The 27,211-nt window shown below is 54.8% G+C and overlaps 1 protein-coding gene across 7 annotated transcripts in view; it reads left to right on the top strand.

The window, feature by feature from the left end:
- Positions 1 to 21,617: 21,617 nt before the first annotated feature.
- The window catches only part of NTRK3 (neurotrophic receptor tyrosine kinase 3), a 378,355-nt gene continuing 372,761 nt past the window's right edge, over positions 21,618 to 27,211 (top strand). For 4 of the 7 annotated variants that reach the window (XM_065871973.1, XM_065871978.1, XM_065871979.1 and 1 more), the window contains exon 1: positions 22,182 to 22,429. In XM_065871973.1, the coding sequence (XP_065728045.1) occupies positions 22,182 to 22,429 (248 nt within the window). Of the gene's footprint in view, positions 21,684 to 22,158; positions 22,430 to 27,211 lie in introns of those variants that run through there. The other 3 variants (XM_065871976.1, XM_065871974.1, XM_065871975.1) reach the window with 3 other exon arrangements.

Raw genomic sequence — 27,211 nt, 5'->3', positions numbered from 1 at the left:
CATTCATTCATCTCTACAAAGAGCTAACCAAGGGGACAAGGGAAGACACCCAACATGGAGGTAGGATTAAGGGCTAAATCAGCCTTTCAGCCTCCCCAAGTTTCAGGCCCTCCCCTCCCTGCAGCATGGCAAAATTCCATGATGTGTGATCTGTAACCCATGGGATGCTGTCTCTAGCTCCATGCCCAGAATGGGATGAAGCTCAGTGTGCAGGAGCTGTCGTCACGTGACTGTCCTACAACCCAAAGGAGCCCAAGCCAGTCATATTCCTTCCCCTAGAGCCTCAGGAGTTGTCCAGAGCCACCAATCTCTCCCCTGTCACTTGAAATCAACCTGCCCATTGTCAAGTCAGTGGTCCTCAATGAGAGGCGATTTTTCCCCCCCAGGGGATGCTTGGCAACGTCTGGGGACATTTTTCATTGTCACAACTGAGAGGGTTGCTAGTGGCATCGAGTGGGTGGAACTCAGGGATGCTGCTAAACATCCTGCAGTGCCCAGCCAACCCCTCAACAAAGAATGATCCAGCCCGAAATGTAGACAGTGCTGAGACTGTGAAACCCTGGTCCGGGGTTCCCAATAAGAAATAGATCTTTAAAGGAAATCTGGGAAACATTTGTCCGCTTTTACTCTTCCTATCAGAATGGCATCCCTGCCTTCACCCCAAGGTGGTGACAATTTTTTTTACCATATTCCAGAAGGAAGCCCAGCCAGGCAAAGTTCCTTGGACGTGTGAAATTTGAGTCAGTGGGTGATTTCTTTTTGCCTTTTGCAATCCTTCTTATGCTAAATATAATTTTTTTATTTTTAAGGCATCATGAAATCTGCCTTCCTTATAGACCAAAACGTTATCCAAGGTAACAGTGAGTTTTATAAATGGGAAAGATACGGTTGCTGGACAAGAAAAAGATGGCAGGACCAGGGTCCAAGCCACTATACCCAGAGGTCAGGGATAACGAGTTTAGAGAAACTGAAAGGGAGTGAGTTGTTGATTCTGGTTGCAGGGATTTCCAGGAAGGAGTAGTCAGAAGAGGCTGACCGATGGAGAATGCAGGGAGACAGAGGCTTCAGGAAGGGAGAAGGGCCAGCTGGAGGGGCAGGCAGTGCTGTTCTTGGGCCAAGTGCCAAGGGGGAGACTGGTCCTGGGAACTGCAGGGACCAGAGGTGGAGAGGCAGGTGAGGGGTGGCTTTGCGAAGCTCAGAGTAGACAGAACCGGAACGTGGATGGGCTTCCTTGGGGATCAGAGCAGGATCTGAGATGGAGAAAGAAAGGCAGAGAAAGATGGAGAAAGGAAGAGAAAGAAAGAAAGAAAGGAGAGGGAAGGGTGTGAGGGGAGAGAGGCAGAAGATAGAGAGCGTTGTCTGGAAATGGAGATGGAGCAAAGGGGTAAAGTGGTTGAGCGTGTGAATGACCCAGCTTCCAGTTTTGTTCTAGGTCTCTGTACACCTAGCCAAGGAGCTTTGTGTCCCAGACTGGCTTCCAAGGGGTGGTCTTCTTGGAGGGACCCCTACAGAAGAGGCAGAAAAGGAAGCAAAGACCTGAGATCAGGACAAGGTCAGGACATTTGGAAGACAGCTCTAAGCCCCTAGAAGTCTGGGCGCACTCAAGGGTGCAGCCTAGGAGCCTCCTGCCCCCGAAGCCGATTCCTTTGAGTTCAAGGATGGAGCCGTTTTTCTAGGAGACACACAGAGACATGGCAGAACCCACCAGAGTGCCCTCCCTTCCCCAGGGGATCGGTTGTCAGAGCCTGTCCCTCCCTGAGAGGAGGGGAATGGAGGTGCCTGTGCAGAGGGAGGAGGGCTGGGGGCAGGGAAAGGTGGCGCCCCTCCCCAGCGTTTGCTATTTCGGACCCACCAAAAGTCAGTTTCTCCTGCGTCTCTGCTCAAATGCAAGTGACAAGACTCCTCACAGCCATCTCTTTCCTTAACCCCTTTTGCTGGGCCATCTGTTCAGAACACTGATGTGTGTCTCTCCTCGGAGCCGGCATCCCATTATTCAGGCTCCTTGCCTGGCACAGACTCTGCCCTTCACAGCTGCCCCTGCCCCACACAATAAAACCCAGCCACTTGCTCACATCCCGAGTGACAGGGTTGCTCACGGGTCCCTGGGCGAGCAGATCACAGTTGAACAGAAATCCCGGAGGCCTGTTCCCTGCTCAGCCTTCTTTCAGATCTTAGCTTGTGCCTCACCTCCATCCACTCCCCAAGCTGGCTTTAAGAAATGTCCATCCTCTGCGTTGCCGTGGAGCCTTGTGTTCCTCCATCATGGTCAGCAGGGAGCTGGGCCATTTCACATCACACCCTGACCCAGCTGAAGAGCCTTTGAGGGACCTGCCTTCCCCCATGGGTTCTTCAAGCTTCCATAAAGTCTCAGTCTCCTGGGTCTTTAGACACACACTCTTTTTTCTCCTAACCCTTGTCTCCCTTGGTAATCCCATCATCAGGACGGGCTTCCTAGAGCAGCGTTGTCCAACAGGACTTTCTCCTGTGATGGGAATGTTCTTTATCTGCCTGGTCCAACATGGTAGCCACTGGCCGCATGTGGCAATGGAACCCTGAAATGTGGCCAGTGGGACTGAGCAACTGTATTTTTAAATTGTATTAAATTAAATTTTAATTGACTGAAATTTCAACTGACATAGTCCCAGAGCAGCTGCCCCAGCTGCAAACCTAGAAACTTGCTAGAAATGCAGAATCTCGGGCCTCATCCCAGACCTCCTGCATCAGAATCTCTGGGGCTGGGGCCTAGCACCCTGGGGCCAATTTTAACCTGCCCTCCAGGTGGCGCTTATGCACAGAAGTTTGAAAACCACTAATCCAGAGCCAAGTCACCCATGACCCCTGGGCCTTGGGAAAGCCAGGGGTCCGGAAGTTGGCTCCGACCCAACTTGGGGCCTATGCACTGGGTTTGCTGTCCACACCTCAGGCAGAGAAGGCAAAACTGGCCTCGGCTGGTGCTTCCTACCTGCCCCCGTAGCAGGCGCCGGGCTGTGGGAAGGTCTGAAGAATGAATGCAGCAGAGAGGGGCCCTGGCTTTTTCCGTTCACTTGCTGCGCGCCTTTCCCCGTGGGTGAGGTGTGCAGTCAGCACCCACCCAGGAGCAACCTTCCCCGTGAGAACAGGCCTGGCCCCCCCCTTTCCCTCCTCGCCCACAGGAGGCTGGGAGCTGGCTGGGGGAGGCTTCAAGCCCTGCCTGGGAATGCCCAACAAGGGGCCCCAAGGTGCTCAGAGACAAAGTGGCCTGGGTCCTCTCTTTCCTTTTTTTCTAGCCAATATTTATTGAGCTCATCATCTAGGTCCTGTGCTAAGTGGTTTGTAGTGTTTACCCTTTACATCAGTCCTATGAATTGGCATTATTGTTCCTATTTCTATATTTTTTGACTGTGCTTTGTGGCCTGTGGGATCTTAGTTCCCCGACCAGGGATAGAACCTGTGCCCCTTGCATTGGGAATGCAGAGTCTTAACCACTGGCCCACCAGGGAAGTCCCAATGTCCTTATTTCTTAGAGGAGAAGCCTAAGGCTCAGAGAGGTGAAGTGATTTGCCCAAGGTCAACAGCTGCTCTGTCTGATTCCCAAGCCTGAGCGTTTGCCTACAGCCCCATATGCTCCTCCACAGGAAGCAGGTCAGGTGTGGGCCCCTCTTTGGAGCCCCAGGAATAGGAGGGTGCAGCTTCTGTTAGTGCCCAGGAAGCTCTCTTCTCAGCAGAAATTCCTGAGCCAGTGATTCATACCTGAAGGATGCTTACTTGCAATTTCCTCTTCCATAGGGAACTTTATATGTGATTCATTTAATATCAGATTGTGTTGAAACCTCCACCCCTGTTCCTTCTCCCTTTCTTGTCTCTTCCCAATCTTTTAAAATTTATTTTGGGCGGCATTGGGTCTTTGTCACTGCGCACGGGCTTTCTCTAGTTGCGGCGAGCGTGGGCTACTCTTCGTTGTGGTGCGCGGGCTTCTCATTGCAGTGGCTTCTCTTGCTGCGGAGCACGTGTTCTAGGCGCACAGGCTTCAGAAGTTGTGGCACGCGGGCTCAGTAGTTGTGGCTCGCGGGTTTAGTTGCTCCACGGCATGTGAGATCTTCCCCGACCAAGTCTCAAACCCGTGTCCCCTGCACTGGCAGGTGGATTCTCAACCATTGTGCCACCAGGGAAGTCCCTCTTCCCAATCTTTGTTGCTTTCTTCCAACTCATAAGAGTGGGAGTTGGGCATCAAGAAGGGTGCTTCCTGACACCAGAGGTGGTCCCGGGAGCAGCGGGGGCTAGTGCAGGCCTGCTTGAAGTTAAAGCCTGGGAGGATTTGCCCAGAACGTCTGGGGCAAGAGGAGTGACATTGTCTGGCATGAGGGCACCTTTTGGCACCTGGCCTGCAGTGGCCGGAATGTGACCCCTTCCCGGGACATCAGAATGCCCATGAGAGCTTAGTCCTTCCTTCCCCAGGAAGACTCCATGTAACCTTCCAGCACCTCCCCTGTCTGGTTGTAACCCTTGTTCCCTTTCCTGCTCTCCCTTTTGTCCCCTTTCCCAGCTCCTATCCTGCTCTGCCCTCTTTGTCTCATTTCCCTCAAGCTCCTGGACACAGACTGTCCCGGGGATTGACAGCTCCAGCTGTCCCCGTGACCTCCTGTTTCCTTCAGAGTGTCCATGTCACCTTTCAAGGTTGCCTTCTGCCTTTGGGATGGAGAATAGGGGTCGGGAAGTGATCGGGGTGAGAAGGGGTGTGACAGCCAGGCCAGGAGCGACTTCAAGGAGCTTTTCCCTGTGTGGCCAGTAGGTGGTGCTAGATGCCAGCCGAGGCCCTGCTGGAGCGTTGGAGCCAACCGCAACCCTGGCTTACAGGAAGGGGCCCTGCCTGCCCAGCAGCCCTTCTGGATGCGGTGCCAGGCACCGCGGGCTGGAGGGCTGATTCGGGACACCGGAGGGGCTAGGAGAATGTAATTGGTCTCCCCTCTAGGAATCAGAAATGAGTTGAAAAGAACCTGCCTCACCTTTTCCTCCCCAGAGAGATTAGAACAACTGGGATACAGGAACTTGCCTCCACATTTGCTCAAATATCACCCCCTCTAAGTGCGGGTAGGCTCTCTTTCCTCCGGGAGCTCAGAGCAAGCTTTACTTCACCCTACTGGGGCACTTCACACATGGCAAAACTGAGTTGTTTCCACGGCTCCCTTCTCCAGGAGACTGTCAGCTCCTGGAAGCCATTTCTAACCACCCCTCTATCTTCAGCACCTATCCAGGGCCTGGCGCACAGCACGTGCTCAGAATGTGGTGCATGACTGAGGGAGTGAGTCAGTGGCAGCATGGAGGCTATACTGCCCCTCCCCCTTGGAGGTCTTTAGAACATGGTAGTTCCTCTGCCTCGGGGTTTTAGCAATGATGGCCCAATGGAGAAACAGTGGGAAGGATGCTCTGATGGCCTTGAAGGCCATTGGAAGCCAACGCCTAGCTCCAGACTTCACACATTTGTTGAATATGCTTTATTTCCCCTCATCTGATGGACATCTCTCCAAGCAAAGAAGCCTCCTCGTATCTACAAAGAAACCTCCCACATCCTCAAGAAGAGGAATGACAGGTAACCTGGGCACTGGGGCTCTGGGACTTTGGTCTTAGCTCCCCAGGTGCACAGACCTTGGAGAAATGCTGAACTTTGGGGGCTGGGCAATCAGAAAATGGAAAGAGGCCATCCTTGGGAGCTCTGCTGGACAGGAACTGGGCTGGTGGGTGCGTGTGCACATCAGCACCCAGAGGGAGGGGGATACTGTGTAGGCAGGGACGCGAACAAGGATTGAAGAGCTCCGGGTGGGCACTGGCTCCTCAGACAAAGTTCTTTTTCTCTGGCTGAGACTCCAAGTTGGCAGAATGTGCAATCTGATTGAAGACTTGGATAAAGTAAGCCAAACAGACTTGTAACTGACCTGAAGTGGGAAAGGGGTAGGTGATTTTCTGGACCTGGAAAGATCTGGACGGACAAGAACAGAAGGATGAATCAATGAGGTGTGAAATAACAAAGATAAAAGTCAAGTTCTAAAGACCAACTGGATGCGAGAGGCAAGGCTTCAGGGTTGCTCGCAAGAAGGCTTCGGTGCTTCTAATTGATCCGAGTCAGCCATGGGATGAGAATGCAGCAGACATGAATTCGTGCTGGGAGAAGGTTCAGAGTGAAGTTCCGAGCTCTGGTCTGCTCTGGTCAAGCACTCTTGGTTGTTCTGTTCAGTTCTAGGGAACATTCTATGTGATCCATTTCATACCAGCTCACGTTGAAACCCTCACCTCTGTTCCTTCTCCCTTGGTCACTTGCCAATCTTCATTGCTGTGACCCAATGGAGAAGAGCCAGAGCTGTCTTTTAAAAGACACGATGCACTGAAACAGACACCGAGGGGAACAAGCAGGACAAAGAGACTCAAAACTCGAGAAACCACTGAAGGAACCCGAGCTCTTCATCGTGGGGAGAACCAGGCCTGGCGGTAGGGGGTGGGGTGGGGGCGGGCACGAAGCCGTGAATGAGCCAGTCTCCTTGGCTTGTGATGACCGTGGAGCAGATGTGACAACAGGAGGGGTTGAGTTCCCTGGAGGTTTGCCAACCCAGGATGGGGTTGAGTTTGAAGCCCCTGAATTTCCCTCTGGGCCACAGAGACTAAACAAGTCTCTCTCCATCCCTCTACACCCGGGGCTGCCTTGGGGCCACTTAGCCACAACCTGAAGCAGCTGTAAAGGTCAGTGGCCTCACAGCTCTGTCTCTCCCACTGGCCCTGTGGCTGCACCCAGCTCTTTGTTGAGGCTGGGATTGCTAATTGTGATGAATTCCCTTGGGTCTCAAGATGAGGACACGGGCCATCAACAGAGCTTATGTGCTCCTAGGTCCTAGAGGCGGGACAGCTCAGATACGAAGGTTTATGCCACTCCCCTCTTGCCCCCTTCCCAGCAAGAAGCTGGGGTTCAAATTCTAGCTTAGTGATCTGGGTCAAGGTGACCTTTCTGAGCCTCAGCATGGGCACTGGCTGGGTGGTGGCAGGTACCCTTGACATTAGCCATCCTTAGGCGCCGCCCTCTCTACCTCCCAGACTGTAGTATGAGGCCCCTACCCAGAGTCTGTTGTGTCCTGGCCTAATAATATCTGCTTGCCTAGAGTCAGGGTGACCAACCTGCCTGGTTTGCCCTGGAAGGAGGGCTCCTGGGATGCAGGACTTTCAGTGCTAAGACCTGGGAAGTCCTGGGCAGAGCAGGACCAGTTGGTTCGCTTAGCTGGAGCCAGTGGTTCGCTGAAGGACAGCTTGGGGCCGACGTTGAGGACTGGTGCTCTGTCCCTGTGCTCAGCGCTGCCTGAAATCCCCCCACAGCTCAGGGACCGAGGGCAACACCTCTCGTGCTGTGGGTTTGCCCCCCCTTTCTCATTTGCCAGCCCTTCATTTTCCCCTGGAATGTCTAATGCATCTGGAAATGAACCTGCTTTTCCCCCTCTGGTCACCCCATATTGGGAAACAGTGCCTTGGGGTGTCCAATACTGGGGGTAGGGGTAGGGGCGGGAGGAGTTACACGCTCAGGCCGACCTTGCAGGGGGACAGCAGCCTCCGCTTTCTGTAGCCCTGTAAACACTGGTGGCCCTGTGGCCTCTAGGTGCTGGGCTCTGCTTCTGGCAAACACCCCTTCTTTCAGGATGGGCAGAGTTGACGTTGGACTCAGTACCTGAATTTCCTTGGAGCCAGGAAATCATTGTGGTCGTTGGCTCTGTTCTCAGATATGCTGACTTCCTTTCAGGTTGTCCTGAGATCCTGTAGGAACATGAGGCCAGTCTCCCAATGCCCAAGAGACCCACATCTCTGAGGCCCTATCTGTAGAAGCACAGTCTCTAACCTCACACGGAGTTGGGAAGGGCACTCAGCCCCACCTGCCTTCAACTTAAAACTCTGTCAAAAGACCACACTGCCCAGTGTGCAAGTTTTGTCCCTGGGACCCCAAGAAAGATTCTGCTGAGGTAGGAGATGGGAGAAGGGAAAGAATAGGACACATTCTTTCCTGGTTTAATTTTCTAGTTTAGTTTAATGCATATTAGATCGACACAGGCTCTGTGCAAATGCAATAGGTCTGGTTTCAAGGCACCTATAGTTCCAGGAGGGAGGCAGAAACATGCATGGCTGCCTTGGAGCGGGGAAGGCTCTGATCGATGCTGTAACAGATGCTGAGCCGGCACTCTGAACATACGGGGCCAGAGGGGTTAGTAGGAGAACTTGGGGAGGCTTGTTAAGGATGTCCAAGGCTTTGAAATCGAGGCAGAATTTTGACAGGCCGAGGCCGCCGGGCCCTAGGAGCAAAAGGGCAGAGGTGAATGCAAGTGGGGAAGGTGAGGCAGGAAGTGTGCGGGAGCTGGGCATGGGGACCGGGCAGTCTGGGGACCCAAAGGCAGAGAAGAGAGGAGGGCCAGATCCGGGAAAGCGCTGGGTGCTGGGCGATGGAGCCTGGAGTCCTGCAGGTGGTGGGGATCCACAAAAGGTTTTAAAGCAGGAGAGAGCTGGAGATCCAGCCATCTCTCGACAAAAGGTCAGCTGCCCTGCCACTTCCACCCCCCGCTGGCATTGCCTTTTTATTCTTTAATGAGGAGCTGGACCAGCCTTGCCCCCACCCCCCGCCCCAGGGAGGGTCTGGCCATGGGCTCTGCTCCACTCCCAGGTCGGGAGCATGACGAGGGCCCCGGGGCTGGAGTTGCCTGTTCTCTCCTTGCCTCTGACCCAGACGGAATCCACTGCTAGAGAGCCGTGGAGCAGGAAGTCCGACCTGGAGTGGGCAGGGCTCCTGAGCCCTCACCACCCTCCCTCACCGCCTCTGCTCCTGCTTTCTTCCTCCAGCTTCACCCCGCCTGCATCCCTTCCCTCTTCTAAATCCTCGGCCTTACCTTCCTTCCCCTTGTCCTGACAGCGGGGACCCTCCTCCGTGCTCCCATCCCTCTGTCCACTAGGTCCCACTGTCCCTAGCCACATAGGAGGCAGGGCCTTGAGGTCAGACCGACTCAAGCTCGTGCCTGTCCTCACAGCGCGACTTCAGTCTCAACCTCTCCAAGCGGTTCTTCACCTGTGGAGGTCGGATCAGGAGAGCAAGCTCCCTGTGTGGCTGGAACTCCGCTGTCGCCTGCGCTGTGGGCATTGGTCACCGGCCCTCCCCGCCCCCACTTCTCCCTGTTCAGGCACGCTCTTGACCCTTCAGGGCGCAGATCTCTCTGGCTGGGGAGCAGTGGGCAGCTCCGGGTGGTGTGGAACTCCTTACTGGGCTTCCTGGGATGCTGCTGGCCTTTTCAGTTGCCTCCCTGTCTCTCTTACAGGATAACAAGGCCATAAATCAGGAGCTGTCAGTGTTCATTTCCATCCTGGGGTGGACAGCATCCTCTCCTAGCGAGGCTCCAGGCCTGTCTGCAGAGGACCAGCCAGGGAGGACCACAGGCCAGGGCTTCGGGAGTCAGTTCAGGCCAGAGCCAGACCCCAGGGGGTCCACAGAGCTGCGTGAGGATGAGCCAGCATGTGCCATGACTCCCACATGTGTCCTCCTGTCAGGCCCACCCGTCTGGCCCACATCAGTCCTGGGTCAGAAACCATGAGCTACACACAGGTGGAGACTAGAACCTTCTCCCCAGAATGCCAGGCTGCTGGGATGAGACCCCTAGGCTTGCCAGGGACTGTCTCTGCCAGAAATGGAAGAGGGAGTGTCTTCTACCAGGAGCCTTGGGGAGAGAGAGCCCAACAAGGGAAGCTGCCCCTGCTGTGTCTCCTTCTAGGGGCTGGGAGGGGGCCGGAAGCAAGGCCAGCTCTGAGAGAGTCAGCGAAGATAAAGAGGGATAACACAGAACTTCAGGACTTGGCAGGAGTGCCCTGAACTTCAGCCAGGACCCAGCTGGCTGGCTGTCCCAGCTGGGAGGAGTTTGTGAAATCCCCCAGTTTCAACCTGCCCATTTTACAGATAAGGAAAATGAGAGCGGGCAGTACCAGACTCGGTGACCAGCATCTTATTCCCAAAGCAGCTGCAAAGGATCTCAGTACACAGAACTGTGTACAGCGAACAGATGAATGAATGAATAAAAACAAAGGAAAGGACAGCTCTCCCCACCCAGAATTAACCTCTTCTTCATACCCTCTGCTGCTTGTTTCCCATCACAGGTGACAATCTGTTGTCCTCCTTGGCTGGGCTGGCAGACCCTGAGGTGCATGAGAACAGAGACCAAGTCTGACTTTCCCACGATCTTGCCTGGCCTGCGGGTTGCTCTCCGTCAAGTCTCGGGATGGTCCAGGGTTCTTCTTTATCATTCTCACTGGATCCATCTGAGGTGAGGGATCCTGGGAGTGAGAGGATATTCCCATCCTGCCCCACTTCAGCCCAAGAGTCAGCTGGAGAGAAACAGGCGGCCTTTCTGCTCACTGGCCCCCAGCATGGAGTCAGCAACTTGGCTATCCTTAGGAAAGGTCAGCTGAATCAGCCCCCCCACCCCTGCAAGAAATGTGCTTGGTATTTTTAGAAGCTTTTGTTACTGAGCTCAGCAGGAGGCACTCAGAGCCTTTGCCCAACCAACCCCAGCCCCTGCCCAGCCCCTGCCTCAGCCTCACTATCTCACAGCTCAGGCTAGTGAAGGTAGCTGCCTCTGTGCAGAAGCGGATACAGTCATTCAGCTAGGGCTGGTGGGTAAATCCTGACCTCCTTTAAACTGTATAATATGTGCCTGCGATCCCATCCACGTCACTGCCCCAAATCTATCTTGTGACCTTGAGAAAGTCACGTTCCCACGTTATTTCCACCTGTACGATGGAGAGGTCATCATATTTACCTGCAAATCCATTTTGCAGAGGAGGTGGGATAAATAGGAACCCTATAAGCACTCAAGATTGCTGTATTCAGCTGAACTCTGGGAGATGGTTGTAAGGCCAGGGTGTGGTGGTATTGGAGAATTTTGCGTTCCTTGGAGAAAGATGCTTAGAGAGAAGATGTCATAAGAATCTGTCATAAAATGCTGTTGTGCTAAAAAGGTAGCTCTCCAGTTGAGAAGAGAGGTATGTGGTCCAGGAGGGGCCAGCTGCGTTTGGGACATGAGGTTCTGAGAGCTCTAGCCTAGAATCTGTTTTTTGTTTGTTTGTTTGCTTGTTTGAACGGCAAAATGGATGCTTCAAATAGAAGCCTTTGGCTCTGGTCCTAACTAGCTCTGTGGCCTTGGGGACATAACTTAGTCATCTCGGGCCTAATTTTTCTACCTATAAAATGACAGGGATGGGGGAGGAAGGGCTTGGACTAAATATGTGCTTCCGAAAGTGGTAGGTTTCCACAGAGGGTTTTGTGTCAAAACCCCAGGGGTCTCTGAGGGCCCAGGAGTAACACACATGACATGTACCTTCCAGGGCCACTCATTTTATTCCGTGGAGAGATTTTAAAATATTAGTTCACACCAAAACACACACAGACCTACTAGGCTGTAGAATGACACACTCGCTCAAATTTTGAAAGTAACATGTGAGACTTCAGAGAAGTTTCATGCCTGCTGCAGCCCTTCCCCCAACTCCTCCTTTCCCTCCGCCACCCACGGTGAGGAGTTCATTTTCCTCTGGGCTTAGGGGTTCTTGTTGGAGAAACACCAGGCTGGTTGATCTAGGGTTTCCTTTTTTCAGATGTCAGCATTCTCTAATTATAATGTCTGCTTTATTATTATGGTTATTATTTGGGTATGTGTGCCGGAGGAGGTGGGGTTCATGATAAACCGACCCGACAGAAGACGACTGAATGTTTTCTTTCCTCTTCCCATAGTCCCAGGACTGGAAACTTCCAGTGAACTTAGAAGTTGAAGGGAAAGTGAACTGCCTTCCTCAGGCAGCAGGGATTGATGGGAGAAAAAAGTGGGAGTCCGGAAGGAGGGTTGCTATTTAAGATGTTCTATTCCACAATCTTCCTATCTGAGAGCTAACAGATTAAAAGCACGGCTTCTAACCCAGTCTGGCACAAGGCAATGAAGATTCCCCCCAGCATCCCGTATTAAGCAGCCTCATCTGCCCGGGCCCAGCAGCTGCCTTTACCACCCACCCACCCAGCCACGCCCCTCGGCCCCCGCCTTTCCTCCCCCCCTGCACATATATGTGCATGCCCAGCACAGTCTAAATGCTCGCCCACCCGCCACCCGGCTCCCCCACACTCAGCCTGGCCCTCACAGATGCCCCCTGTGACACGCTCCCGCGCGTCCTCTCCCGCCCACCCCTCTGTCCACCCCTCCTGGCCCCCTCTCTCCCTTGCTGCCCACAGCCTCCCCGCAGGCTTCACGCACACACTCATTCACCTCGTGGAAGATCAAAAATAAACACTCTCTGGAACCTGTTCAAAGGCTAATGTGCATCCTCTCTTAATTATTGATTTGTTTATTACAGACGCTGGGGTAGGACATTCAATGCGGCCTCTGTGTCAAAGGGTCCACCTCTAGAATTCCTACCCTTTGCCAGGAGAAAGCTGGGGCAGCGATCTCCTGGGAAGGGGTTAGTTGGGCATTAGGTGAACCCACCCATGAGGCAGGTGGCAGACTGATCATCCCCCGCTCCCCCCGACAAAGGCCGCCTGAGCCCCCCAGCCCAGTGATAACAACTGGAGTCTTCCTTCCCTCTGTCTCTTCCCTTTTACTAGGGGAAGACAAGAAATAGGAGAGGGCTGTCAGGATGCAAAAGGGCAGTGTGTCCTAAGATGTCCCTCTCCCCTGCAGAGGGGCAGCCTCCCCTTTCCTCATCGCCTCACCAGGGGCCAGTCTAATGTAAGCGGTGGTTCGGTGCAGTGGGTGTGTTGTTAGGGTTTAAAACCGGGCTCATACCACATACCAGCTGAGTGACCTTGGACGAGGGATGTAACCTCTCCAGTTTGGTTTTCTCATCTGTAAATGGGGTTTGTGAGGATTCAATGAAACCATGCCTATAAGGAGCATAGAAAAATGTTACATGTAGAAGCCAACGCGTTGCAGTTGCAGCCGTCACCATCTTCATGGTCAGCATCATTCTGCTCATCTTCATCCCTGGAACCCCAGGATCATAGGAGGTGGCCTGCTACGGTCCAGGGTGAAGCTCCCCTTTTAGCATGTGGGTGCAGCCTCTGGGTGGCTCCTGCTACATGTCAACACAGTGGGGCACGGAGCCTGGCAAAACCATTAACTCTGCAGGAAGAAGCTGGATCCTTCAGACCAGCGTGCTGGGGAAGGCTGTCCAGCCCTGGGCAAGCGGAGGGCAGAGCTGTCACTGGGTGCAGAGGAAGCACAGCCTCAGGCACACTGGGAAAGGGTCACAGCCATTCAAACACAGTGTTGGGCTCCTGGGCTCTCTTTCTTGGAGTCCTGAGGATGGCTCTAGATCTTGACACCAGGAAGAGGGCATCCAAGGGGAAGACCAAGTGTCCCCGCCTTTAGAGGGTCATCTGGCTTCTACCGGTTGGATGAACTCATGGTGTCTCCCAGGTCTGCCTCCAGGCTGGGTCTCTGGGACCCCCTCCCCAACACCGCACCCTCACCCCATAGCTCTGGGGGTCCGATCCCAGCTCTGGTTAAGGCGTACCAGGGCTGGTTGCACCTTCCCCACACTGTCACCTTCGTTCCGTGTCCCACCCCCATCCCGGAACTCCCTGGGCTGGGCTTTTGTTTCCTCGGTTCCCAGGCAGTGCAGCTGGTGCTGTGGGCTGGGGAGGGGGTGGAGGATGTGGCAGAAAGCCCGTGGGAGGGAGCTGTCTCTTAGTTTCAAAGGCGAGCCTGGCTCCTCAGGCCCCACCCCCCATCATAACGCTTCCCCCAAATTCCCACACTCGTGTCTCAGCAAATAAGACTAATTTTTTTTTTTTTTTTTGGTTTTCCACTTGCTCTTGATACCTACTTAAGTGTGTGTGTGTGCCCGCAATTCCCAGTCATCATCAGCACCAGAGGAAATTGGAGCCAATTTGCTGATTTTTTGCTTTGAGTCCCCGGTATGCTGGCAATCTCTTCCTCTCTGGTCCTGAGGACTTTGAGGGGGTCACCTCTTCAGCCCTCTGAGCTGCTGGAGATCTGTGCAACTTATTTAAAGAAATAGAAGCCAGGGTGGCTTCTAGCCAACAGGCAGGGCAGAATTTGTAAGTACCCTAGATATGGGGTCTGAACCACCTGGTAAAGGTTGGACACCACCCCCCCCCCCCCCTTCAAGGGACAATAGAAAGAAAAAGAAAGGAAAGGATAGCTACTATATGCCAACCCCTGGGTTAGGTGCTTCACGTACATTTTATGATTGCATTCCTGAAACTACATCACAGGGGAAATATCCGTGAACAATACCAAAGAGTACATTTCTTTTAGGTGAGGAGGATGAGGCTCAGCAAGGCGACATAATATGCCCAGGTCTCCAGCTAGCAGGTGCTGGAGCTGAGGTCTGAATCAGATTTGCCTGGGGCTGACACCCAGGCTTTAGCTGTGCCTTTGAAGAGGGAATGTAATGTGTGGTGTGGATGGAAGCTGTTGCCTTGTGTTTCCCTCTCTCTGAGATCATCTGGTTGATAATTGCAGGCGGGTCAGGTATGAAATGCTGATGGAGCGTGCAAAGGTCCTGGGGTCCTCCGCCTGGTTAGCAGGAACCTGTGTCTGTCATCTGTGCAGTGTTCAATGTTCATGAGGTGTTTTCATGTGTAACATTTTATTTGATCCTTGGGATCCTTGGGCCCCCAAGTTGTGGAGGAGGAAGTGGAGGATCAGAGAAGTTAAGTAACATGCCCAAGGTGACACAGCCCAATAGGCTTTTGATACTAAATGAGCGAATTAGTGCAGAGCTGGGTCTGAAAGACAACGTTCTGTGAGTCTGAGCCAGGCCAGGGGAGGGTGTGACATGGGCTGCTTTGGTGAGAAGCAGGTGGAGAAAAGGGCACCATGGGAGGTGTTGAAGGCATAGCAGCAGCCTGGGTGCTGAACAGGAGTTGGCTGGATTGGTTAAGAAGGACAATGGGATGTAGTGGGACCCTGGAGCTGGGGAGAAGGGTTTGGCTTTCTGTAGGACGGAAGCCACAGTAATGAGGCTGCTGGGCCTGGGTGAGGGGGGCCTAGTGAGGGCCCAGGAAGTCTGGAATTGCCCTAGAAGCCGCTATTGCCAACTTTCTCCTGACTTTGGAGCTGAGAACAGGAGCTACTCATCTTTCTGTTCCTGGAAGCCCCTTGCTATTTGCCCAACCAGGGACAAGTCTGTAGCTGCAAGTGTAACTCTGGGGTGTGGAGGAGGTGGTGAGCTCAGAGCACCCACTTCTGTCCCAAACTTCTCTTGGGGATATACATGGGGTTTGGGGCAGCAAAAGTGTACATTAAACCACCCCCAAAATGTGTGGTGTCTACTCCTGAGCTGGCATTGAGGTAGGTCCTGGCTCGCTCTTGGTGCTTACAGCTCTGGGGAAACAGACACCTAACCTTCATGTACAATGTGGTGAGTGGTTCAAAAGTGCAGGGCGTTGTTTAATAAATATGTACAGAGCATCTTTTATGTTTTCAGTGTCGTTTCAGGGGCTGGCAAATAAGTAAATAAAACAGGCAAGGTTCTTGTCTTCAATGAACTTACATTGTAAAAGCTGATAACAGGAAGAACATTCCCTTGGGCATCAGAAAGGCATCCAGATGTCTTTGCCTCCCACCTTGTCAATTTCAGCTCACCCCTCTTCAAGTGAAAAGTCATGGCCCCTGGCTACCCTCTGGTCAATAAATAGGTAAATGGCTGGGTATTGTGCAGAGTGGGGTGTGGTGTAAGTTACTGTGGAGAGCTTATCCGGGAAGGCATGTGAGGGCTGTGTCTATGATGAAGGTTGGGCGTGAAGGTTCGTCCTGGGGTTGCAGGAATGCGGTCCTCCCTGCCAGTGATGCTGCCTGAAGCGTCTTCTGAGCACCTTTCTGGTGCTCACTTCTCTGGCTCCCTAGATGCCTGCTGATTACTGATTTTATTCCTGAATCCCTCTGACTGCTCTGGGCCCTGCTCTCTGCAGGATGTGCAGCAGCCCTGCCCTGGGAACTTCCATGTGCCAGGACGGGTGCCACACTGAATTCCCAGCCCAGCCCAACTGCTCCCAGCTAATGGCAACTCAGCAGGGGTTACCCCACTAAGGGCAGGCCAAAGCCAGCACCATGCCCTCCCACCTCGCCCCACTCCTGAAGAAGCAACAGGCTGGCAAGGGAACCAGGGAGGGCCGAAGGGTTCTTTCTCAATGGAGACATACCCCAGCTTGGACCAGCGCCTTCTTCTGTAGGGACCTGGGACTTGGACCCTCGCTATTCATGGCTCTGGCATCTAGGCGTCTGGCTGAGAGCATCCATGGGCAAAGGCTGAGCTCCTCAGCCTAGCACGATGCAGGAACTTGCCAGGGGGCACTGCTCTGCACACATGCAGGACGAGGTTTATGGGGGCAGTGTTTTTGGCTGTGAGTAGACAGCCAGTGCTGGGGCTTCCTGGCCGGGGCAGCAAAACCCTCTGGGAACCTCAAAAATGGAAAAATGAAGTTAACACTCACCAAGTACTTACGGTGTGTCAGGCACTGCTCAAAGTGCTTTACTGCATGATCTTACAATAACCTTGTGAGTTAGATGCTGTTAAACCCCTATTTTGCAGATGGGGAAACCAAGGCACAAAGACTTAAGTGCCTTGCCCAGGCTCAAACGCTAGTGGGTGGTAAATTGAGTTCATGACACCCTATTTAGACCCATTAGAGCTGCTGACTCTCTTGTCCCCAAGGTCAGAGCACCAATAGCCTGCATGATTTGGAGCCATACTCTAAAGGGGCTATTGACAAACCTGAATGCATCAGGAATGAGCAGAGTGGGGAAGGACCAGAAAGCTGTGCTTTTGAGGTACAGGGCAGGAACTGAGGATATTTTGCTCAGAGAAGAGGTGGATGTGGGCAGCCTCCTGATTGGCTTGCGGAAAAGTGACAAGATTTTCCCCTGGGCTTCTAGGTGCCAGCACTAGTACCAAGGGTGGAGGCTTCAGGGAGCCTGGCTTCATTCTTTCAAACTGAAGGCTATTCAAGGAATAAAGCTATTTGAGGACAGAATGGGAGGCCTTGGGTGGTATGAGCTTCCTGTCCCTGAAGGTGTTCAAGAGGGAACAGGCTGGGTACTTGGGGATGTTGTTGAGGGGATTTCTACATCCAGTGGTGTTGCAGGTTGTTGGCGGGAGTCATTTCCAGCCCAGAGACTATGAATCTATCATTCTGGGTGAGTAGAATAAATGGAGAATCACCTGGGTAGCATCACTGGTCCCCTAAATGTCTCTAGACACTCCAACCAGGGCAGGAGAGGAGAAGCTAGGTATGCTTCAGGGAATCTTTTTTAATGGACCGGAGTGACCAGTAAGGGGCTCTGACCCCTGGCAGGTAGTTCCAATCCCTGGCAGGTGTGTGCCTAAAATCTTGGGACTTAAATCTGGGTCCTGAGCTGGGACCTCCTGTGGTTGGATTTTCTTTCTTCCTTGGACCACCTTGGTGCTTGACTGTCTCCCTTCATGGGTGGGCTTACATTCTCCATATACAGTTGAAATTCCCTCCTTGGCTCCGGGCCTTCTGGATACCATTACATCTTCTCAGCCTCCAAATGTGCCTTTTCCCCTTGCATCTTGAGTGAAGGCCACCCAGAAAACAGGACTTTCTTTGACCCAAGTCCAAGCCTGCCAGCCCAGATACTCTTTGCAACAGCAAATTCTTCAGGGCTCAGTTTTCCCTTTGTCTTCTCCTGTGCTCCCCCCTCCCCACCCAGTCACCACCCAGCACCGCAGTTCCCCTCCCAGCTCAGAGTTATGGTGGGGGGGTCCTACTTCTGTTCAAACTAGAAAGTTCTGCAGCATGGTTCTTGGATTTAGGCTGACATCTTAGGAGTAGGGCATGGCGGGTAAATCTGAAATGTCTGGGGTCCGGCCTGCATCCCAGTAACGTGGCCACTGACTCGGAGGTGTGGGTTCATTGGAAAAGGGGAGGTGGCTGGGTTAGAAAGGTAGACGTGTGAGCAGCAGGCCAGCAGGGGTGGCACTGGGAGGTGATGGTTCCCCGGGCAGCATCTCGTTTGTTATGCCTCCTGAGTCTCCACTCCCTTCTGCCTTTTTGAGGTGGCAGAAGATTTGGCTTTGGGGTTATCTTATAAACAAATGGTCAAGGAGAAATCTCAGGTGCTCACGCAGCTGGTATATGCCCTTTGGAATAAGATGTGTTCAGTTTCTCTAGATGTCAGGAAGGTTGGCTCACTGTGCTCTGGAAGGCAGCCCCCATTCTGGCCTGACTGGTGGGCGACCACATCCAAATCTTAGTAATGTTCCTGTCTTCTCCATACCTCTGGTATCAGATGGCGACTGCTCAGCTGTAAAAGGTTTCTAAAGCTTTACTTACTGTTCAAAGAACTCTGCCCATTCCTGCTTCTTATTGATCAGCATGGGATCCACTGGGAAGTTTCCTCCTTTCTAAGATGCTAGCTGTAAGAGATGGGACGGATTATCCCCTGATTGGCAGGGTGCTGAGCTGGGTCACGATCTCTATAGGACCCAGTGACAGCTGGAGATTGGGAATCACGGTGATGTGACAGCCATTCTTCCTTGTCAACCAGGACATTCTTGCCAAGCAGACAAGACACCTCAAATGTTCTGTACCCCTACTGACCAAGAGGGCGTCTATGACACTTTCTCCTGCCCCCTCATCCAGATCTGGCTGTTCTCAGAGGTTAAGAATTAATGAAGCATCAGGATATTTCCCTTGTGCTTGAAGTGAAACTGCACAGGTCTGTTTTTTGACAAGGTCCTTGCATCTGAAACACCCACTTTTTGTCACCCTGAATAATATTCTGAGAATCTACATCCCTGAAACCTCTTTTTTTTCTCAACAATCCCTGCCACCCAGCTCCATGTAGAATCAGAGACTATTCAAGCTGGAAGGGACTATGGGAGTGATCTCAGTACTTCTCAAACTGTAGTGTGCTTATGAATCACCTGGGGAGCTTGTTAAAATGGATATTCTGGTTTAGTAGGTCTGAGGTGGGGCCTCGGATGCTGCATTTCTAACAAGCTTCTAGGTGATGTGGATGCTGCTGGTCAGAGGGTCAGGCTTTGGGCAGCGTGGACCAACCTAGTCATTTTACAGACGTGAAAGCTAAGGCCCAGAGGCTTAAGTGATTTGCCCGTGGTCCCAAACAGAACTCTGCTCTCGCCACTCCCGGCCCATCATCTGCTTTAAAAAAGGCCTTTCTCCTTGTAAGTTGCCACTTCCTGCTCAGACTCAGAGCTCTAGCATAAACGTAACATAACGTTCCATCTTAATTCCCATCTTACTGTCAGGATGAAAGACTTCTTGTCCCATCAGGGCCTCTTGCTTCACAGCTGCATTTGTACCATCTCCAAAGGGGTTTTACAAGTTTTTAAATTTGTCCTGATTTATAGACGCCTCCACGTCTCTCCTGGAAGTGTTAAAAGTCATTTCTTTCTCAAAAAAAGTGTGTTGGGCACCTTTAAGACACAACCATCTTAGTTCCAGGCTGGAGAACTGATGCTGGGCTAAATCCACATGGTGTATTGGAGTCTTTACTTGGGCACACACCTGCCAGGGGTCAGAGCCCCTTACTGCTCACTCCTGTCCATTAAAAAAGATTCATCCTGCTTACTGGAGTCTCCCCTGACATGGTCTGAGAAAGGTTCTCTGTGTTTCTCTGCTAACACCTGCCACCTCCTGAAAAAGGCCAAGTTGACAGCTTTGACTACACCTCAGTTTCCCTGATTCTCAAACATATTCCAGAGCCAACCACGGATTGGCACTTACGGTGGACTAAGGCTATCAGAGATGGCCTTGGGCCAGTAGGAACTGGTTTGAGAGTCTAAGGAGGTCTCCACTCTCTGTCCCCTCCTGCTGGTGGGAGGGCAAAATGCCAGTCTGGCAACAAGGTCACACTGGCAACAGGGCGTTAAAGTTTCACTGAGGCCAAGGGAAGGTGGAATGTAAGGGGGAATCGGGAAAACTGCCTTTTATAGACACGTTCTTTTCTTCCTTCCTTCCTCCCTCCCTTCCTTCCTTTTCTTTTTTTTTGCTTCCAAGTTTACGCACAGCGACAGTGCCACTCGCAGGCGCCCAGCCAGTCTGTGATTGCGCCCGGGGCGGGCCGGTGGCCCCCCGCATACCCCTTCCCCCATCTTGCCCGCAAGTTGCATGACCTGCATCGGAATCCACAGGGGGGCGGGGGAGAATCCTTTCAGATGCTGGATGCAGTTGAATTCAGTGTGTTCGCTTCCTCGCCTGCCCTCCTCCAAGTCGGCGAGGAGAGCTGTGCTTTCTTCTGCGTGTGAATGCGGTAGTGTGTATGCCTTCTCGGACTTCCCTAACCCTTTCTTTTCCTTTCCGGCAGCGAATGCTTCCGTGTTCTCAGCAAACATCTAACATTTGGCATTCTGACGTTTTATTAAAAAGAAATATCTCTACCAAGGCAAAAAGCGGGGACTCTCCTCCTCTCCCGACGGAAACTGAGCTCGCGTAGAAGGCTGCACCTGCTTTGCGCCCCTACCAGGAAGGGGTGCTTGTGTGGGAGGGAAGGAGGGAGGTCCTGCGCCCCCGAATCCGGAGAAAGCAGCCCGCCCGCCCCCTCGCCCGGCAGCCAGCTCAGCGCACCCGAGAGAGCCGAGCCCGAGAAGCCGGCCTCTGACGGTACTGGCCTGATGCTTGCCAAAAATTGCCCCTTGCATCTCAATTTCCCCGGCGGTTTCTCTCGCACGCGCAGCTCGCTTGGGGCCACCTCGGATCTGCAGCGCAGCCCTTTCGGCGCTAGTTCCTTCCTTCCTCGCTCCCTGTCTGCCCAAGGACGCAAAACCCACCGCCAAGAAGGCACAAGGGGCGCGGGGGCACCAACCCAGCGGTGCCCCGCAGTCCCTTTCCAGCCGATCCTAGCTCCCGGACTCTCGATTACGGGAATGAGTGTCATTTAGACCGAGGACCGGGCGTCCGCGGCCCCGGTCCCCGGCTCTGGGTGCCTCTCTGGGGGTCCTGTGTGCTCCCGCACCCCTGATCGCCGTCTTCAAGCCAGTGCCCCCAACCCAGGCTCGGGAACGCTCCCCGATCACCTCGGCCGCGTGCATTTCACTTCCTCTCGCGGTCCGGATTGCAGCAAAACCGGGCAGCGCGAGGGCCAAAAAGTGGAAAGGAGAGCGCCTTTCCGCGTCGCGCCGCCAGCTCTCCAAGTCCCCCTCCCCAGTCCAGACCCTCGCAATCCCAACTGCAACTTTTTCCCTTCCGTCTTGCTTTCCTCTTGGCTGCGGCGAGCGGGCGCCGGGCCGCTAGGCTTGGAGCTGGCGGCCGGGCGGGCGGCCGCGTGGCTGCGGGTGACTGTGCGGGCGAGAGCCGCGAGCCGGCGAGTGGGTGGGTAGGTGGGTGGGTGGGGAAGGAGGAGGGGAGAGGGCGGGCGGGGAGAGAGAGAGGGGTGTGGGGAGGAGTGGGAGAGGGAGGGAGGGGGGAGATTCCGCTCTCTTGCCGCTCCCAGCCGGGGCGGGTGGCGGGGGGAGGAGGCCGCGAGGAGGGAGGGGAGGAGGGTGGGGAAGAGAGGGAGGGAACCGAGGAAGACGCTCGGATAACCCGTGCGTTTCGTAAGGCTCTGAGCACTTGTACATTTCTGCAGGCGCGCAGCGAGCCATTTGCGGCGGCTGCTGCAGCTCCGACCGCATCTTCCTCCTCCTCCGGGCGCCGGGTGTGTGGATGTGTGAGTGTGTGTGAGTGTGTGTATTTTGCAGGTGTGTCCGTTTTAATTCTGCCCAGTAGGTGGGACTTGGTGACTTTAGCACCATATTTTCCTTTTCCTTGTGTTTTTTTTTTTTTTTTTTTCCTTTTTCTTTTTTTGCCTCCCCACCGTCTGTTGCAACCCTGCAAAGTCTCGGAGTCGGAGAGCGCGGCTCGCTTCCCGAGCCCCCGGACCCGGCGAGCCGGCGAGCGCAGAGCCGGCCACCATGCCAGGCAGACCGCGCCACTAGGCGCTCCCCGCGGCTCCCACCCAGCGGCGGCGGCGGCGGCGGCGGCCGCGATGGTTTCAGACGCTGAAGGATTTTGCATCTGATCGCACGGCGTTTCAAAGGCAGAGGCCCCCCTCCCCCTTCCCCCCTCCCTCGCCGTCTTTGTTTCCTTCCCCCCCAGCTCTCCCTACTCCCCCCACCCCACCCCCCTCTCCTCTCCTCCTCCTCTTTTTTAGAAGCAGCGATCGGAGATGGATGTCTCTCTTTGCCCAGCCAAGTGTAGTTTCTGGCGGATTTTCTTGCTGGGAAGCGTCTGGCTGGACTATGTGGGTTCCGTGCTGGCTTGCCCTGCAAATTGTGTCTGCAGCAAGACTGAGATCAATTGCCGGCGGCCGGACGATGGGAATCTCTTCCCCCTCCTGGAAGGGCAGGATTCAGGGAACAGCAATGGGAATGCCAGCATCAACATCACGGACATCTCAAGGAATATCACTTCCATGTAAGTCAGGCGGCCGCTCCCCAGCCCGCCTCTCCCCTCGCTCCGCGTCTCCCTCTCGCCCGCCCGCCGACCCGCAGGGCGCGCGTCAGGCTCGCTGGCCCTCCGCCCGCCCCAGCTCGCCGCTGCCCGCTGCCCGCCGCCCGCCGCCCGCCGGGCGCGCGTCAGGCTCGCTCTGGCTCGGGAGATGCTCTCGGGCTGCGTATTCCAGGTGACTCCGGCCTTGGCGAGGCGTGATCTGGTGATGCGTGTGGGTGCCTCTCCCGCGAGAGGACCCCAGCCGGCCGGGCCACGCGGGGCCCGGCTCCCGCCCCCGCCCCCAGGCGCTGCGGCTCGTTTCGAGGGTGCGAATCGGGTTCTTTGCCCCCCACTAAATAGCAACAGTTTGGCCACGCTCAAGTGGAATAAAGTAGACGAGGTTCAATTCCCCGGCAGCGGCGCCGGCAGCGACAGCGGTGGCGGCGGCAGCGCTTAACCGGGAGGGAAGGTGACAGTTAGGGACTGCTCGCGATCCAGCCCAGAGGTTTAACTGTTTCCTTTTGGAAACAGCAAAACACGCTGTCAAGTAAACAAGTTGGGAGTTGGCTGCTCGCAGGGAGACTTTGGACATGTCGAGGCCGTCATGGACGCCTACTTCTTCCCTTTCCTTCTCGCCCGCCCTCTCCAACCCCATTTTGGGCATTTCCGAGACACCCCCCACCCCCCGCCCTTTCCCACCCTCATCTGCATCTGGGCGCCTACAGATCCTGTTCCTGTTTGAGCTTTGATAACTGTTCCAGTAATTGCGAGTCAGGATGATGAAGGGAGGAGGGAAGGCTTGCGTGTTTTGGGGATGGGGCTTCTTATACGATCGTGCAGATCCCTTTATTTGGAACATTGAACTCTGACTAGAATTTGCTTGGTTCTGTCCTGTCTGAGTGAGACCTGTGGTGGCCTGCTCTTCCCCCTACCCCCCCACCCCCGTTATTTTTCTTCGGCAGGGATGTGGGTTAGAAGCATGGGCGGAGAGAGCCTGTCCAGATTATCTTCCACTGACCTCAGCCAGGTGACCCCCATCCCATCCTGCCATCCAGAGAAGGGTTGTGGATGGCACTGGGAGTGTTCAGGGGGTAGCTCTCACCTGTCTCCCCTCAAGGTCCCCACCCCTTGGAGACCCCTGAAGTGGGTGGGATGCTGAAAAGGGTTGGCACTGAAGTCCTGGCTGGGGTCTGAGGCAGGCGTTTGGGCAGACTCAAGAGGGGCTGGGTTCTGCCGTGGGTGCTGCCCTCCCAGGCATCAGCTCTCCCTTCACCTCGCCTGGTGGAATTGCAGTCCTGCTCTCTCCGAAGCCCACCAACCCTCTTGGCTTAATGGAGACTCCGCTCGTGTTCTTGCAGCTAACGGTTTGAGGGACGTGTGCAGCCCAGGAGGTGTCCCTGACTCCTGGCCCAGGAGACGAGCTTGACCCATATCTTGGCTCGACCGTTCACCCCCTCCCCACCTTCGGCCCGGCTGGCCTGGGGTGACAAGATAAATAGCCAAGGGTGGGGTGGAGGGGAGGGCAGGAGAAACAGGATGGACCCAATGCAGCTTCTCCCACCTGCAGGCCACAGCATTCCAGCATCCCCAAGGATGCAGCCAGGAGGGTGGGAGTGAGATTGTCAGGGAACCTCTGCCTTGGACGTGCACTGAGGGGTGGGGGTAGGGATGTGTGTGGGATGGGAGGGGGGAGCCTAGCAGTGGGTCCAGGAGCTCAGGAGCTGGACCTAGGGATTTTCAGGGGATCGGGTGGGCCAGGGGTTGGAGAGACGGTGCCCCGGGTGCCCAGTGCGGGTCTCTGGGAGCTGGTGAGCCTCAGCCAGCTTGTTCTCTGTTCCAAGGGTGTGTGTCCCCGTAGGAAGCTGGTGGGAGGCGGGGAGGGTCACAATCACGTAGGCTCTTAATGGCCATGCAGAGGTGTCCCCCCTCTGCAAAGAAAGCTAGGGGAAGCAGTCTGATAAAGAAGAGTTGGGTTGAGCTTTCCAGGCAAAGGGTCCAAGGTGGGGCTGCTGGGAAGGTAATGATGGGAGGGGATGGGGTGGCTTCTTGTCCGCTTTGCCACTGAAGGACCCCAGAGGGGCAGCTGGGGCAGGTAATCCGGGAGTAGATTGGGAGTCCCTCTGTGTGTGTCTCCATCCTTGTTTCAGGACTCAGACACTTTGCCAGGAAGTCAGGACTCCTTTCCTTGAATCCACCCCAACACCTAAGAGCCAGGGAACTGGATTCCCACCGGAGCTGTGCCGAGTGGCCGGTGGGGGAGGGTCAGAGGTCATGGGTGGGATGACCCTTCCTCATCCCATCTTCTCCCCAGTGCCCTGTTATATCTATGGCTGGTATTGACGGAACTAGGGAAGGGCCTAGCCTTCTGGCCTGGAGGCAGAGCAGAGAAGGAGGGGAGTCCTGCTTGCCCTGGGAGGCAAGTGTCACCATCCCTGTCTTACCTCATGATGGAGGCTCAGGCTACAAAGTAACTTTCCTGGGGGCACATAGCCCCAGCAGTGAGCCAGGCTTAGGCCTTTGTCTGTTGGACCCCAAAACCCAGGTCCCCCACTCTGCAGGGCTACCTAGGGACGCGGGCTGGAAGGAGGGGCTTGAGGACAGAGAGGAGCCCTCCAGGTAGGGAGGGGGGGCTTCCTTTAGTGGGACCTGGATGTGGGGCTTCAGTCCAAGCCCGGGCTTTGCTGAAAAGGAATGTGTTCTTTAGATTTCTGATGCTATCAGAGATTTGGAGATCAAGGGGTCCCCCAGCCTTCCATCAACCTGAAGCTCTTGATGCTGGTGTATGTCTGGGGGTGCAGCTTGGGCAGACTCTGGGGACCGAGGAAGAGGCTGGGGCAGAAGCTGGAGTTCCAGCGGGCCTAGCTAAGGGAACCTGGGGTGACTGCCACCCAGCCACCCTCCTGTTCTCGGGGCGGTGGACTCCTGAGGTCTCTCCCTCAGGTGCTGAACTGATCACCCCTGAGTTTTCAGAGGGATCAGAGATTCCCTGTGGTCCTTCCTCTCAGGGGTGGCATGTGTGGTGGCTCCTGTGTCCCCATCGGAGGGTGCCTCTGATGGGGTAGGTGGCTGCCCCATCAGTATCAGGAGGAAATCCGCTGCAAGGCCTCAGGGCAGAAGTGTGGGTCTCACGTCCGCCCTCCCAAAGTGCTCTCCCTTTTGGCTTCTTTCTGTTCAAGAGGCCGATCCCTCTGCTGTTGGAGCTCTTGACACACAGTAACCTTACCTAGAAGGGTCCATGTGCGGCCGCACCCAGCCAGGCTCTGACGTCACAAAGGCAGAAGGGTGGTGGCTGGGAGGGGGGCCCTCTGGCTTCTCTAGGCCAGGCCTGCCTGGGGTTGGGTTGGAGTAGCGCATCCTTGGACTGCTAGAAAGAAAATCCAGGGGGAGAAGATGGCATAGCTGGGCTGGGTGTTCCTGGGCTTGTGAAGACCGTGGGCTCTTGGCTGGGACCCTGAGCTGCCAGCTGGGTCTCCACACGAGCCACCACAGGGTCCCTGGTGTTCACAGCACTCTGGTCCCTTGATTTCCCCTGTCTTCCCTGCAGGCCCTCCCCTGGCTGGGTGAGGGATCATTTGGGGCTTTGGCTGCTGTACTGACTTCCTGATTCTTAGCCTTTCTAAGGGTCAAGGGGAGAGCCAGCCTTGACAATTACCAGTGGGAGCTGGGCTGCAGGCAGGGGTGTGAACCAGGCCCCAAGAACATCATAGGGTTCAATCAGGAGCCCCCCACATTGGGGCTAGGCCTGAGGGAGGGAGGTAGAGATGTGAGGGGCCTTTGAGGTGAGATTTAGAAGGGGAAGTGGTTATAGCCCTGGGGAAAGAGGTACTTCCAGGATAAAAGCTGGGGACCCTGGACTGAAGAGGCCCTGAGATTTTGTATGGAGGCCAGGCTGTTGGTGGGTGGAATCCACGCCTTCCCTGGAGGACCCTCCCTGGAGCCAGAATCCTCAGCCTGGGTCAGTCTTCCGAGGCACAGCCCGAAGCCCAGGGCATCAGCTCTGCAGCTCCAGGGGACCTGAGCACATGATGGGTTTGGGTAAAACCAGCCCAGCCCGGCGCTAGCTCTGCGGAGCGGAAGTGGAAAGAATGGCTGTGAAGAGGGACGGGCCTGACATCCGCTCCCCTGGGCAGCTCTCCATCCTTGCCTTACCTGTCCCTGGTGGCTGACTCCTTCTCTCTGACTGTAGGGGTGGACAAAGGCCTCCCTTGGGCTGGCCTTTGCCAGTATTGTGGCATCTCTGCTGCTGCCTGGGCTGGGGTCCCCATGTAGAGGGCTGCGTTCAGTGGACTGTACTGGGATCACAGACACCATCTCCAGCCTCCCTTTGGGGCCTCCAGTTGGCCATTGGCAGGGTAGGATTAGAGAAAGGGATGAGACACATGAGTCCCACACCTGGATTTACCCTTTATCCTCTGTGAGCCACGGTAGAAGACTTTCTACCGTGTAGAAAGTAGTAGTCTTTCTGAGCCTGGTAGTCTTTCTGAGCCTGGAAATTCAACTGTGAATTGAGGCCATGGAGCAGTGTCCTTTCCAGCTCAGACATATGCCATCCCGGGGCCCAGGGAACATCCCCAAGGAGGTTCTGCTAGGCCACTTCTAAGGGCACCATCCCTGGGCTTGGTGCTGACCCTTGTGATGCCACCCAGAGGAAGACAGCAGGTGCTCCCTCGCTGGCCATTTTCCCTTCGTTCCTTCCCCTTCCACCTCTAGAGGACTCTGGGCCACCCAGTTTGGAGTCCACTGTCCAAACTAAGTGCCACCCCTAGC

The sequence above is a fragment of the Phocoena phocoena genome, chromosome 2 (genome assembly GCF_963924675.1).
Source record: "Phocoena phocoena chromosome 2, mPhoPho1.1, whole genome shotgun sequence".
Classification (NCBI taxonomy): Eukaryota; Metazoa; Chordata; class Mammalia; order Artiodactyla; family Phocoenidae; genus Phocoena; species Phocoena phocoena.
The sequence above is the reverse complement of the archived record's forward strand: the minus strand, read 5'-3'. Positions and strand labels throughout refer to the sequence as shown.